Source organism: Gopherus evgoodei, chromosome 7 (genome assembly GCF_007399415.2).
Source record: "Gopherus evgoodei ecotype Sinaloan lineage chromosome 7, rGopEvg1_v1.p, whole genome shotgun sequence".
NCBI lineage: Eukaryota > Metazoa > Chordata > Testudines > Testudinidae > Gopherus > Gopherus evgoodei.
This window is the reverse complement of record NC_044328.1, coordinates 86,640,420-86,654,890: the sequence shown is the minus strand read 5'-3', so window position 1 is coordinate 86,654,890 and position 14,471 is coordinate 86,640,420. Positions and strand designations below refer to the sequence as shown.

The window sequence follows — 14,471 nt, the reverse complement described above, 5'->3', positions numbered from 1 at the left end:
AGCAGTGTTAGATCAATTTAACCCTGCACCCATCCACATGACAAAGCCATTTTTGTCCATTTAAAGGGCTCTTAAAATCGATTTTTGCACTCCTCCCCGGCGAGGGGATTAGCACTGAAATTGACACTGCGAGGTCGAATTTGCGGTAGTGTGGATGCAATTCGATTGTATTGGCCTCCGGGAGCTATCCCAGAGTGCTCCATTGTGACCACTCTGGACAGCACACTCAACTCAGATGCACTGGCCAGGTAGACAGGAAAAGCCCCAGGAACTTTTGAATTTCATTTCCTGTTTGGCCAGTGTGGCAAGCTGATCAGCACAGATGACCAAAAGAGCTCCAGCATGGACCGATCGGGAGGTACTGGATCTGATTGCTGTGTGGGGAGAAGAATCCGTGCAGCAGGCAAGTGGAGAATCCCTTCTCCCTGGCAGCCAGGAACTGTTCATCACCCTGGAGCCAATACCCTCCCAAAGCAGGCTCCTGGACCATGAAGCCAGAGAAGGCACCTCTGGTGAGTATACCTTTGTAAATATAAAACAGGGTTTTAAAGTGTGTTTAATGTTTAATTTGCCCTGAAGACTTGGGATGCATTCAAGGCCAGTATAGCTACTGGAAAAGTCTGTTAACGTGTCTGGGGATAGAGCAGAAATCCTCCAGGGACATCACCAAGAAGCTCTCCTAGAGGTACTCTAAAAGCCTTTGCCAATGCGGTGGGTGGAGGCCCATTCATGCTGAGCTGTTCGTGTTTGGCTAAGAGAGATCTTCCCTGATACTAGCCATGCGGTGAGGGTGGGGTGAAGTATATCTGCTGTGTAATGTGAATCGCTTGATTCAGTGTGAAATAGCCTTCCCTTTATTCTCTAAAATGTATCTTTTTAAATACTACTCTCCCTTTTTTTCCCTCCCACAGCTGCAAATGTTTCTACACTCCCCCTATCATCTCCATTCCAGAGGCTAATGAGCCTAACGTAGGAGCAAACTGACATGCTCAGGCATCTGGTGGAGCTGCAGGAAGGGCAGCAGGAGCACAGATCACCACTGCAGTCCCTGTATAACCACCTGCCCTCCTGCCCAAGTTCCATATCCTCCTCACCCAGATGCCCAAGAACGCGCAGGGAGGGGAGGGGGCGGAAGAGGCTACAGGCACCCAGCCACTCCAGCCCAGAGGATTGCCCAAGCAACAGAATGCTGGCATTCAATAAGTTTTGAACTGTAGTGTGGCGTTGTCTTTCCCTCCTACCCTCATCCACCACCCCACCCGGTGCTTCCCTCCTCACCCGTCCCTCCCGGGCTACCTTGCAAGTTTTTCCCCCTATCTGTGTGATGAATTAATAAAGAATGCATGATTTTGAAACAATGACTTTATTGCCTCTGAAAGCAGTGACTGAAGCGGGGAGGTTGGTTAGCTTACAGGGAAGTAGAGTCAACCAAGGGGGCGAGTTTTCATCAAGGAGAAACAAACAGAACTGTCACACTGTAATCGGCTGCCAGGCGATTTGCCTCAAACTCCCACCCCACCATAAATGTCTCCCCCTTACTCTCACAGATACTGTGGAGCACACAGCAAGCAGCAATATCAATGGGAATATTGGTTTCACTGTGGTCTAACCTAGTCAGTAAACTGCGCCAGCGAACTTTTAAATGTCCAAATGCACATTCTTACACCATTCTGCCCTTGCTCAGCCTATAGCTGAATTGCTCCTTACTACTGTCCAGGATGTCTGTGTATGAATTCATGAGCCATGGCATTAAGGGGTAGGCTGGGTCCCCAAGGATAATTATAGGCATTTCAACATCCCCAAAGGTAATTCAACTGTGAGGGCTGTTCTCATCTTGGTATTCTTGTGCTTCAGGGCAGTGGAAAGCAAGTCACAAAGTTCCATGAAAGTGCCCTTATGCATGCGTAAGTTTCGCAGCCACTGGGAATCATCCCAGACCTGCAACACTATGCGGTCCTACCAGTCTGTGCTTGTTTCCTGGGCCCAGAATCAGCATTCCACGGCATGAACCTGCCCCATTACCACCATGATGTCCAAACTGCCAGGACCCATGCTTTGAGAGAAGTCTGTGTCCATGTCCTCATCACTATTGTGATTGTGCTGTCGTTGCCTCCTCACCTGCTTTTGCAGGCTCTGCACATAATGCAGGATAATGCACGATGTGTTTACAACGCTCATAACAGCAGAGGTGAGCTGAGCAGGCTTCATGCTTGCCATGTATGGCGTCTGCAGGAGAGCAGAGTTGCAGCGGAAGCGGTGGATGATGATTGGATGCCACGAGAATAGAGATTTATAAAGAACAACAAGAGGACCTGTGAGGTGGATTCATGGCACCAGGAGAGCAGAGTTGCAGCGGAAGCAGTTGTTGGATGACGACGGTTAGCAGTCCTACTGCACTGTCTGCTGAAAGCAGTATGGTGTCTGCACGGAAAAAAGGCATGAAACGATGGTCTGTCGTTGCTTTCATGGACAGAGGGGAAACTGATGACATGTACCCAAAACTATCCGCGACAATGTTTTTGACCCATCAGGAGCTCAACCCAAAATTCCAATGGGTGGCGGAGACTGCGGGAACTGTGGGATAGTTACCCACAGTGCAATGCTCCGAAAGTTGATGCTAGCCTCGGTACTGTGGTTGCACTCCGCCGATTTAATGTGTTTAGTGGGGACACACACAATCGACTGCATAAAATCGCTTCCTGAAAAAAAAATCTACTTCTATAAATTCACCTAATTTTGTAGTGTAGACATACTCTGACAGCAGGGCTTTCAAACAAATGATTGAAGTTAGCCTCCACATTTGGTACAATAAACTCAGTAGTAATCTGAATAATGTATTTTAAACATTTATTGGCTGGTACAGCAAAACTTAAAAAGTGCAGTGCTTCCTTTGCAATTTTCTCTCACATCTTTATGTTCTACTAGTTTACAGCTACAAAATCTCATCAAATCCAAAACCTTCACATACACACATATTCAGATAGCTGAAATGTGGCTGGTATCCAAAATATTAATTCTAAACCATTATTTTACCTGATTCAGAATAGCTCATTTGAGTTACATAAGGATTAGCTGTCCAAACTACATTGCCTGAGTGTGTATAAGCAAGGGTTGTATGGGAAGCTCTATGTAATATTAATAGTGTTTATTCACATGATATAGTGGATCAATTTTTCAATGCTATCAATGATAAGGATTGTTTCATATCAGCACTTCATATAAATACTTGTAATTAATTATTAGAAACAAATGGACCATCTATTGATATTGTAATTCTTGATGTGAAGTATAGGACTTGCACAGAAGTTATGGATGCAACTTTCTAGATCGACTTTAAAAAGATCATAAAGTCAAATCAAATATTCTTTCCCAACTCAGATGAAAAAAGTTATTTCCTCAGGGGAAACACTGCTTTAACTATGTAGGGAACAAAAGTAGCTAAGAGGCCACTAAATCATTATTTCTGGTATATTGTTTCCTATCTAGCTACTTACATCTCTCCCATAAGCAATTTACTGCAACATTTAATGTGATTAATATATCATGGACACAGGTGGCGTCTTGAAAGACAGCAAGAATACAGCTCATAAAAGCAATGTGTCAGGGACTGTAGTTCAGTTCTTGGTAGTAACAAGCTTAACAGTTAAACAGATAATTAGATTGCATATTTCAAAATTTCTACCTAAATTCTTAAAATCAAGCGAGATTTTAAAATATCCCCTTTCTGGATGCCCAAATACTTACAATTATTAAGTCTTATAAACTGATCTCAATAGTAGCCAGCTGTGTTATTGGACTTCTTTTCCAATAATTTTTTTTTAAAATTTTAGCCTTTACCATCTCGTTACTAAAACAACTTACTAAAGATTTAAGGTAAATGATTTTTAATCTTTTCACTATCTTTCTTGCAGCAAATTTCAACAAGATGACTGAGCACTTCAGTCAATAAGTCCACAATTTAACATACTCCTAATCATTTACAATAACAGGAAAAAGAATAAACCTAAATATTTCCCAGAACTTTTTTAAATTCCAATTTTTGTCAGCTATTTCCCACCTTCCTTTTACTTCTTCATGGATGCCCATATAAAGCTACATGTTGATATATTATAACAAAAACTCCACTCTCAAGCAATGACCTAGAATGTGGAATACTTTAGTACATGGAAAAGCAATTACAGAATCAAAATACCTAACACAAATTAAGTAGCAGCTGTCCAGAGTTTAGAAAAATTGATTGCATTTTAATCTGTAGATTACAAAAGAAATCTAAAATAGATTGAAAGGTTAGGTGAAGTACATAAAAAGGTAACCGAGTCTGCTTCTGCTTTGATGTGTCGATTCCTATATTAGTCACATACAAATAATCATGTTAGTGCTATCATAACGATCTTTGCCTTCTCATAGAAGATGATGTTGGGGAAACCTCATGAGATTTTGCAGAAATGCTGGTAACATCTTGTTCTTTCCCAGAATGGGAGCACGAGCTTTGGACACTTCCACCTCCCTCACCCGGAATAAAATGTTTACAGGAAAAGGGTCAACTGCTTCCCATCCCAACCCATACAATTGACCTACTCTCTTGTTTGCAATACCATCTTAAGGAATTAGAAATAGTCTTAACCCCTACCATTTGTTTCCATTTAATCATTTTCTGTGTTTCTAACTCAACTGAAGCGAAAAAAGCTCAGTGATGTTCACTTATCCTCAGTCATGCATCAGCATTCCTGTAAATCAGCAGGAATGAGCACAGCTCTATAAATAGTGTTAATGGCTGCTGCAAAAGCAGTACACAGAGCACAAAGCCTTTTTGTGTATGCCACATTTATGCAGTGGGTTTGTTTTTATGAACATCTGTCAAAAAGATTTTGGCACAATGGGTATACTGAGATCACAGGGTTAGAATCAGTGTGATAGCCCTCAAGTTAATATTGTTACTACTTATGTTTTTCTCTGTTCCCCTTCTTTTTCTACCTTCTTTCAGGTTTCCTGACTTAACTGTGTCTCCTGACGAAGAGCAATATGGGAACTACCACCACATCAATTCCTTCTTACTATCCCAACACCAAACAGGGAAGAAAAGCCATTTTAAAGCATTGCTGTACATAAAGGTTTGCCATTAGGGCACTAGAAATTTATCTACATTAGGAAAAGCTGGATGAGTAGTCCTCCACCAGTGGTTTGAGCAGGATTAGATACAGTGGTAAAATGATTTGCAACAGGTTTATGCTACAGCTACCACAGTTACCACCACCAGAGGAAAACTACAGGTCAGAATTTTGCCAATATAAATATAGCTTAGATGTCTGGGACAGTACCCATTTGCCTTTATGCTTCAACTGATGCTGACAAAGCCCCATATTTAGTATATAAACTTCATGTATATCAATGCAGCCTAGAAAAACAGGACCAAGAGGCCCAACACAGCAGCACGATACATACATGATTACCTTGGCTGGAGTTGACAGGACGAGGCAGAGAAGAAGAGGAAGGATGAACAGTAAGAGAAGAACAGTTTGATTTGGAGCTGGCAGCAATGAGCCTGGAGTCCTCACTGATCTAATAAAGAAAGTATGTAGTGGTTAAAGGAACAAGAATCTAGCACCACTGACAAACATACAGAGCAAATATTAGATCCCAAGAACTCAGACAAATCCACATAATCACATGGCTTCTTTTCTGTGAAAGCTCAGCTGTCATGGACAATTTTCAGTTCACATCCATTAAATTCTGTTATTTTATTTTCTGTTACAGTAAAATCCTATTATAAGAGTCCATTTTAGAAAATGCCATTTTGATTATACTGATAATATTAACCAGTTCTTATATCTTGACTGATGGAACAGTGCATTTCACAAGTTAGATGAGTGACTAAAAGAACAGAGCAACTTCTGCTAGTTCTTCTAATGCCAACTCTGGACAGTCTGGTTATACCTGGCCTCACAGTCACAGTCAAAAGTGCAAACCTGAAACATACTTTAACTACAGGTGAGAAGTACTCAGGATATGTCTACGCTACAAGAGGTGGGTGTGCTTCCTCTGTTCATGTACACATTTGCACTAGCTCTCACTGAGTACAAATGGCAGTGTAGCAGCTGTAGCTTAGGTAGCAGAAGCACAACTGAGATACGCCACGTACAAGAGTCAGAAACTGGTGGGTAGTCACTCTGCTGCTACCAATGCTACCACAGACACATTTCTATTTATACCTGCACCAGCTCAATGAGAACAAGTCTGAGTATGTGTACCCGCAGAGGTGGGACAGTTTCGCCTGATTTTGTTTCTCCAACAAAAAAAATCAAAGAAATCCCCACCAGTGCCAAAAGGGAGAGACTTTTAGAAAATTATTTTAATACTTTACTGCATAACCAATGGAAATTCTTTTTAGTGATCATTTTTTAATGGACTTTACAACTTGTAATATGGACCAGCCCAGCTGTGCTTCTCATCAAGTTAGCCACTCTGTATATTGTGACGTCATTCTATCTATCTCTCCTTCTCCCCATCTGCCAGACCACCACAGAAAGGAAGACATAGAAGACATTACTGAAGTTAAAGGAACAGAACAGGAAAAATGTGCAAAATTGCTGCATTTAAAGTGCATCAGACATTAAAACAAGTAAGCAAAGCATGTTTTGTAGAAGTTGTTACAATACAGATACTTCATTAGTAAGCCAAATAGATCCAAGAATAATTTAACATCTGAAGTATTTTTTTTTCTCCAAGCACCACATTGTTCATGTTTTACTTTACATGGTTTCTAGCCTCTGATCCTCCCCCTCTTAAAAACTTACCTTCTTATCAGAGCTATTCAGTTTGTACTTAACCTCCTTTGCTTTTTGAATAGCTTTCAGCACTTCTACAGTGTCAAGTTCCTTTTCTGTGGTACTGATATTATCCAAACAGACCTGAAGAAAATCCATAAAGACAAATTGCTTGGTTAAGCCTCAGTAGCAATACTGAAAGAATCATGTACTGATTGAAGCAAGACACTGCCGCTATTTTAAGATGACCACTGACTGTTTACACTAATACAAACATTTAAAATAATCTGGTACCATAATGACAAACTAAGTACATCTGTAGGGTTACTTTTCATGGAAAACCAGACCTCCCCACCCTAACTCCCAAAGGACTGAGACAAGTTTTAATGTAAGTTCAAAAGTGCCAGAAAAGCTATTTTCATGCCTTTGTAGCAAAAACTGTGTTCAAATGTAAAGGTGCTGCTTCTCTACCCACACGAGGTTTTAAGTTTTCTTCCCATAACTGACCTTGTCAAGAGTAAGTTGGTTTCATTCTCTAAAATAGAAAACATCTACAACACACAGTAAACATTTAAGGGAATTTTTGCAAATTTAACAGCTGTGCAAAAAAAGCTGAACTAGCCACTTGTTTTCTCTACAGATTTTTAGAAAATAAAAAGATTGTTAGGTACTGAATTCAAATAAAAATTCGACATGGCTTACCTCTGAGGCTCTGTCCCCAAATTGGGCTAGCACTTTGGTCCTGTAATCAGGAATGATGCTCAAAGGATTGTTGGATAAGACCACCTTTTCTAAACATGGAAGGCTTCCTATATTTCTTATTTCGTCAATCTGAAAGTATTTGCATATAAATATAAGTGTCACTCAAATTTGCATTCTTTGAATGTGAACATATGTGTAAATGTGTAGACTAAAGTATATGGTGTATACAACAGGAAGACTATAATAATGCCACAAGCACAAAAATCTAGTATATCTGTACTTTAACTTTGAAACCAATTCTCCATAATCTGAAGGACAATTTGTTAAAGTTAATTTTATTGTTGCAATGAAGCTAGTCATTTACCTGATCTATTTTGTTGCTGCTAAGATCCAGATTGACTAGCGAGTACAGTTTGTTAAGGCCACATAGCCTTTCCAGAAGATTTCCTGCTAAATTCAGAGTTTTGATGTTCCCAAGTTTTGTATGAACACCTTCCAACGATGTAAGTTTGTTGTAGGATAGGTCCAGATGAATGAGGTTGTAAAGATGCTGCAACACCAGAATACAACAGCAACATCACATACCAATTCAATCAAATTAAACAACATCTATTGGAGACATTGTGCTAAGGCTCACCCCAGCTGTGTGCAAGATTACATTGCACACTAGCCAGCATTGCTAAAAAAACTTGTGTATGGTATCATTCATCCACATGGGCCCATGTAGGGAGGGAGAGATCCCCCTGGCTCAGTTCTACAGACCCACATTGCCTTCACTGCCAGCTGGTTGCTATGCAAAGTGATAAGAACTGCAGGGGAGCTGGTGAAACAAGAAAAAATACAGGAGAGGGAAAATGGAGGACTGAAAGTAGTATATGGTGGAGCATGGACATGGAGGGAGCCACCCCAAATTGTTTTTAATAATGTCAGAATGTAATCTTTACAGTTAATGTACTATTCATGAGAAAGGCAGCCAATACCAGAGTCCAAACGAAGCACCTCTGTGCTCTCACATCCCAAGACTTTGGAGACAAAAGTGAATCCTCAATAATGTCACTGACCTGTAAATTCTCTACTAGCGACACATTATTGTGACTCAATTCTAGGAATTCAATCTTCGGAATTAGTTTCTGGAAGAAAAGAAATGGTTTTATGCGGTAAAATGCCCTTTTGCATCTGTCAATCAGCCCATATTTGTGAGGCTGTCAGCTGACTAATGATTAAAAAAGGCATATTCCTATGTCCTGAGTCTCTAAAGTAAAAAGAACAAACAAAAAACACTCACTCACACAATATGGTAGTTCAGCAATCTAAGTGGCACCATGCACTTCTTGAAAAAAACATTAGCTCTACTTTGAGAAGTGAGGTCAAGTTCTACTTTGAAATTCTGGCTTCATACTCCAACTAATGGTCTGTCTCCCAATTAAGCCATTCATTACAGCCCAAGTTCATTTGAGATGTTTCACCTTAGTAGCGATAGGTATTTGGGTTATGCAGCAATCCGGATAAAGCTAAAAATTGCAAGAGTCAGCTCAAGAGAGGGTTTTGGAGTCTTCAGCCATGGGATGTTGTTCCGGGAAGGATTGCTAGGAAGAGATGGGATCCACCTAACGAAGAGAGGGAAGAACAGCTTTGCAGACACGCCTGCTAACCTAGTGAGGAGGGCTTTAAACTAGGTTCACCGGGGGATGGTGACCTAAACCCAAAGGTAAGCAGGGGAGTGAGATACTGGGAGGAAATACAAGGAGGAGGGTACAAGACGGGAAGCATCCTGATTCATACTAGTTATTTTAGGTGCATGTACAAACACAAGAAGCCTTGGAAACAAGCAGGAAAAATTGGAAGTCCTGCCACAAACAAGGAACTATGACGTGATTGGAATAACAGAAAGTTGGTGGGGCAGTTCACATGACTTGAGCACTGTCATGGATGGGGATAAACAGTTCAGGAAGGACAGATACAGGAGGAAAGGTGCAGGAGTTGCCTTATATTTAAGAGAGTGGTATGATTGCTCAGAGCTCCAGTTTGAAACTGGAGAAAAGCCTGTTGAGAGTCTTTGAGTTATGTTTAGAGGCAAGGGTGATGTCATGGTAGGCATGTGCTATAGATCACCTGATTAGAAGGATGAGGTAGATGAGGCTTTCTTCGGACAACTAACTGAAGTTTCCAGATCACAGGCCCCAGTACTAATGGGGGACTTCAATCACCCTGACATCTGCTGGGAGAGCAATACAGCAATGCACAGACAATCCAGGAAGTTTTTGGGGAGTGTTGGGGACAACTTCCTGGTACAAGTGCTGGAGCAACCGACTAGTGGTCGTGCTCCTCTTGACCTGCTGCTTACAAACAGGGAAGAATTGGAAGGGGAAGTAGAAGTGGGTGGCAACCTACACAGCAGTGACCATGAGACGGTTGAGTTCAGGATCCTCACAAAAGGAAGAAAGGAGAGTAGCAAAATACGGACCCTGGACTTTAGAAAACCAGACAAACTCCCTTAGGGAACTGATGGGCAGGATCCCCTTGGGAAACTAATATGAGGCAGCAAGGAGTCCAGGAGAGCTGGCTGTATTTTAAAGAAGCCTTATTGAGGATGCAGGAACAAATCATCCTGAAGTGCAGAAAGAATAGCTGACCAGTTTGGCTTAACAGTGAAATCTTCAGTGAGCTTAAACTGAAAAAGGAAGCTTACGAGAAGTGGAAATTTGGACAGATGACTAGGAAGGAGTATAAAAATATTGCTAGAGCATGCAGGGATGTAATCAGGAAGGCCAAGGCACAATTGGAGTTGCAGCTAGCAAGAGATGTGAAGGATAGCAAGAAGGATTTCTAAAGCTATGTTAGTAACAAGGTGGTCAGGTAAAGTGTGGGACCCTTACTGAATGGAGGAGGCAACATAGTGACAGATGATGTGGAAAAAGCTGAAGTACTCACAGACAAGGTCAGCTCCTAGGCTGCTGCACTGGGCAACATAGTATGGGGAGGAGCTGAGCAGCCCTCAGTGGTGAAAGAACAGGTTAAGGGCTATCTAGAAAAGCCGGACGTGCACAAGTCCATGGGTCCAGATCTAATGCATCCCAGGGTGCTGAGGGAGCTGGCTGATGTGACTGCAGAGCCATTTACCATTATATTTGAAAATTCATGGCGATAGGGGGAGGTCCCGGATGAATGGGAAAAGGCAGATATAGTGCCCATATTTTAAAAAGGGAGGAAAGAGAATCTGGGGAACTACAGACCAGTCAGCCTCACTTCAGTTCCTGGCAAAATCATGGAGGAGGTCCTCAAGGAAACAATTTTGAAGCACTTGGAGGAGAGGAAGGTGATCAGGAACAGTCAACATGGATTCACCAAGGGCAAGTTATGCCTGACCAACCTGATTGCCTTCTATGATGAGATAACTGGATCTGTGGATATGGGGAAAGCGGTGGATGTGATATATCTTGACCTTAGCAAAGCTTTTGATATAGTCTCCCATAGTATTCTTGCCAGCAAATTAAAAAAGTATGGATTGGATGTGTGGACTATAAGGTGGATAGAAAGCTGGCTAGATTGTTGGGCTTAACGGGTAGTGATCAACGGCTCGATGTCCAGTTGGCAGCCAGTATCAAGTGGGGCCAGTTTTATTCAACATCTTTATCAACGATCTGGACGATGGGATTAATTGCACCCTCAGCAAGTTCACAGATGACACTAAACTGAGGGGAGAAGTAGATAGGCTAGAGGGTAGGGATAGGGTCCAGAGTAACCAAGATAAATTGGAGGATTGGGCCAAAAGAAATCTGATGAAGTTCAACAAGGACAAGTACAGAGTCCTGCACTTCGGAAAGAAGAATCCCATGCACTGCTACATGCTGGGGACCGACTGGCTAAGCAGCAGTTCTGCAGAAAAGGACCTGGGGATTACAGTGGAAGAGATGCTGGATATGAATCAGCAGCGTGCCAAGGCGGCCAACAGCATATTGGGCTGTATTAGTAGGAGCATTGCTAGCAGATCAAGGGAAGTGATTATTTCCCTCTATTCGGTACTGGTGAGGCCACACATGGAGTAATGCGTCCAGTTCTGGTCCCCCCCCCCACTACAGAAAGTATGTGGACAAATCAGAGAGCGTCCAGCAGAGGGCAATGAAAATGATTAGGGGGCCTGGGCACATGACTTACGAGGAGAGGCTGAGGGAACTCAGCTTGTTTAGTCTGCAGAAGAGAAAAGTGAGGGGGGATTTGATAGCAGCCTTCAACTACCTGAAGGGGGGTTCCAAAGAGGACCGAGCTAGGCTGTTATCACTGGGAACAGATGACAGAACAAGAACCAATTGTCTCAAGTTGCAGTTGGGGGAGGTCTAGGTTGGATATTAGGAAACACTATTTTCACTAGGAGAGTGGTGAAGCACTGGAATGGGTTACCTAGGGAGGTGGTGGAATCTCCATCCTTAGAGGTTTTTAAGGCCTGGCTTGACAAAGCCTTGGCTGGGATGATTTAGTTGGGGTCGATCCTGCTTTGAGCAGGGGACTGGACTAGATGACCACCTGAGGTCTCTTCCAGCCATAATATTCTCTGAATCTATGATTCTGTCTACAATTCATGCACCAACTTAAGACCTCCAGGAAACATGTATAGGGCACAATAAACTCTAGATCCCATTTAGACCCTTGCCTTCAAACTTATTCATATTGCAGAATTAAAGTATGTATTACTGATTCTCATTCAGAGCCTTGGTGTTATACTGCCTGCATTATATCCTTGTTTTGGTTTTGATCTCCCTAAAGATCAGTCTTTGCTAATACTGAAGGGAGGAAGAAATGCATTGTGGTTAAGGTCCTGGACTTGGATCCAGGATATCCAGATTCTTTTCTGCCTATGTCACAGACTTCATGACCTTGGACAAGTCACTTAATCTGTGTTCCAGTTATCCATCTGAGTTATGAGGATAACTACTTCCCTGTCTCACACATGGGTTGCGAGGAAAAAGCTGTTAGTGTTTGTGAGGCACACAGACGACATAGCAGTGACAGCGATAAAAAACCCATAGTTCGCTTAATTATCGTGAATTTGGGAACTGCAGAAGAAGCATGGAAAGGAAAACAAAGGAAGCATGTCTTGACTGAATACTTAGGATGTGGTCTTCACGTTTGGAAGACTTTTCATAGTGAGTCATTGTCAACTGTGCTACTCTAACTGGTGGCGTTCAAGGCTGCCTTTAAACACCAGTAAGGTCTGTAACATACAGTAAATTCTATCCCTGAACAGGATTTTGTTTTATATAATTGGGTTAAGAATAAAACTGATTTGAAGCATAAAAGTTTCAGAAGATGTACAGCATTCAACTAATCATATACACAAAATGCTGCATACAGACACTGCATTTACCCCTGCCCTTGCTTTGCCTGAGGGCAGAAACCACTGAAATTAAACAAACCTGCTTAAGTTGCTTCCAAAAATATTGCTTTTTCTGTGATTTAGATTGTCAATATACAATTTAAGTTAAAAGCAAAATATGAGTGCAAATGGAAATCCTCTAGACAAATGGAAGTTTCTGATGTAAATTTAAACCCTGCTGGCTATCTAGAGTGTTCCACAGCATGCTCGCTGTGCATTTTTTCCAAACAAGAAAATGTCTTGAAAACTAAACTCCATGAAGTCTTACCACTGAATCATCAATCTGAGATATGCGATTGTGACTCATATCTAAAGTTGTTAAAGTCTTCCAAGTTGGGATAACCGCTGTCACAGGAAAACTTGAAAGGGCACCCTCTGGAACCCATTGGTCAAATTCAGAGGCCTCAGGCACTAGAATTTCCTGTTTAAGACAGACATTAAAGAACATTATTAAAGCACTACAACTATGCCTTCAGGGAAAACTAATAGCTCTCAAAACAAGTCTTGCAACAGTTCAGTAAGGATAAAATAACACATTCAGATTAAATGTAAAAGAATTTAATATCTGGACTGACATGGGTGAAACTGCAAGAACTATGCTTATTTTGGGCATATGGATAGGGAGTTCTGACAGCAGTAGCCAATCCATGCAGAGAATCTGCATGAACACTAGGATTGTTGAGAAATAACTACAGTTGACATGAATACCGGCTGTAAATACAGCTGTTAAAGAGTTGGTACACATATAATAAACACTTCCTTCCAATTTATAAAAATGACATTACCTCTCAAGGTAATATAGGACCCTTCAGTCATATGGCTTTAATAGTAACACTTGACACAGCAAGACATGACTTCAGATAAACACTCCTGCAACTGCAATACTTTTGGACATGCTTTAAACAATTGACAGCCTTGGGAAAATGCACTTACTTTCATTGAGGTTGCTGAAAACTGAACACTCATCGTGGTTAAAGTGTGCTTTGATGATGTCAGCCCTTTAATAAGATTTGCACCACAGTGATTTATCTGTTGAAAGGGAAAATACAGCTATACAAAATAAGTCACAAGGACATGAGTATTGGAACAAACAAAATAATTAAGTAAGGAAGATGCTGGTGATAGCTGGTATACCAGGTGTTCAATTGTATCAACAGAGAGAGCATTTACAGTGTTCCTCTAAAATCTCTTTTCCATAAGAATATAAACAAGCAACAGGACCAAGGAGGAGCTGATCCAGTCTATTGCACTGGAAATTGGTCAAGACAAAGAAAATTAGAAAATGAAATCAGTGGGGCAACCTGAAAGAAGCAAAATTCTAAAAGCTCTTTCAACAAAGTTGCCCAGCACAAGTAAAAATTCTCATCATGCTGAAGCCACCCAGGCAGCTTAACTGAACATAATACTTCACTCTTACCAAATGGAAAGGACTCTTGCAAGTAAGTTTAACTATAATTACAGCAGCAGATATTTGATCATACTAACAATCCTTATGCATTCTCTACATTTTAAAAAAACATAAGTGTCATCCTTAGAAGCGGAGTCCTTCCAGGACAGAGCTGATACTCTGATGGAGAAGTTTGCATTATTGTAAAGAGGATGTCAATCCAGAGCTAGTCAATCCAGTACTTTCC

General features: G+C 41.4%; 1 protein-coding gene across 7 annotated transcripts in view; it reads right to left on the bottom strand.

Annotated features, from left to right (window-relative positions):
* Nucleotides 1-14,471, bottom strand: part of NISCH (nischarin) — a 68,474-nt gene that overhangs the window by 14,209 nt on the left and 39,794 nt on the right. For 5 of the 7 annotated variants that reach the window (XR_004001199.1, XM_030568843.1, XM_030568844.1 and 2 more), the window contains exons 7-13: nucleotides 13,771-13,866; nucleotides 13,106-13,258; nucleotides 8,528-8,596; nucleotides 7,831-8,016; nucleotides 7,467-7,595; nucleotides 6,795-6,908; nucleotides 5,451-5,559 (exon numbers count right to left, since the gene is read on the bottom strand). Coding sequence is in view for 6 of the 7 variants with exons in the window: in XM_030568843.1 (XP_030424703.1) it covers nucleotides 5,451-5,559; nucleotides 6,795-6,908; nucleotides 7,467-7,595; nucleotides 7,831-8,016; nucleotides 8,528-8,596; nucleotides 13,106-13,258; nucleotides 13,771-13,866 (856 nt within the window). In the remaining variant the exon portion in view is untranslated. Of the gene's footprint in view, nucleotides 1-2,054; nucleotides 2,422-5,442; nucleotides 5,560-6,794; nucleotides 6,909-7,466; nucleotides 7,596-7,830; nucleotides 8,017-8,527; nucleotides 8,597-13,105; nucleotides 13,259-13,770; nucleotides 13,867-14,471 lie in introns of those variants that run through there. The other 2 variants (XM_030568845.1, XM_030568848.1) reach the window with 2 other exon arrangements.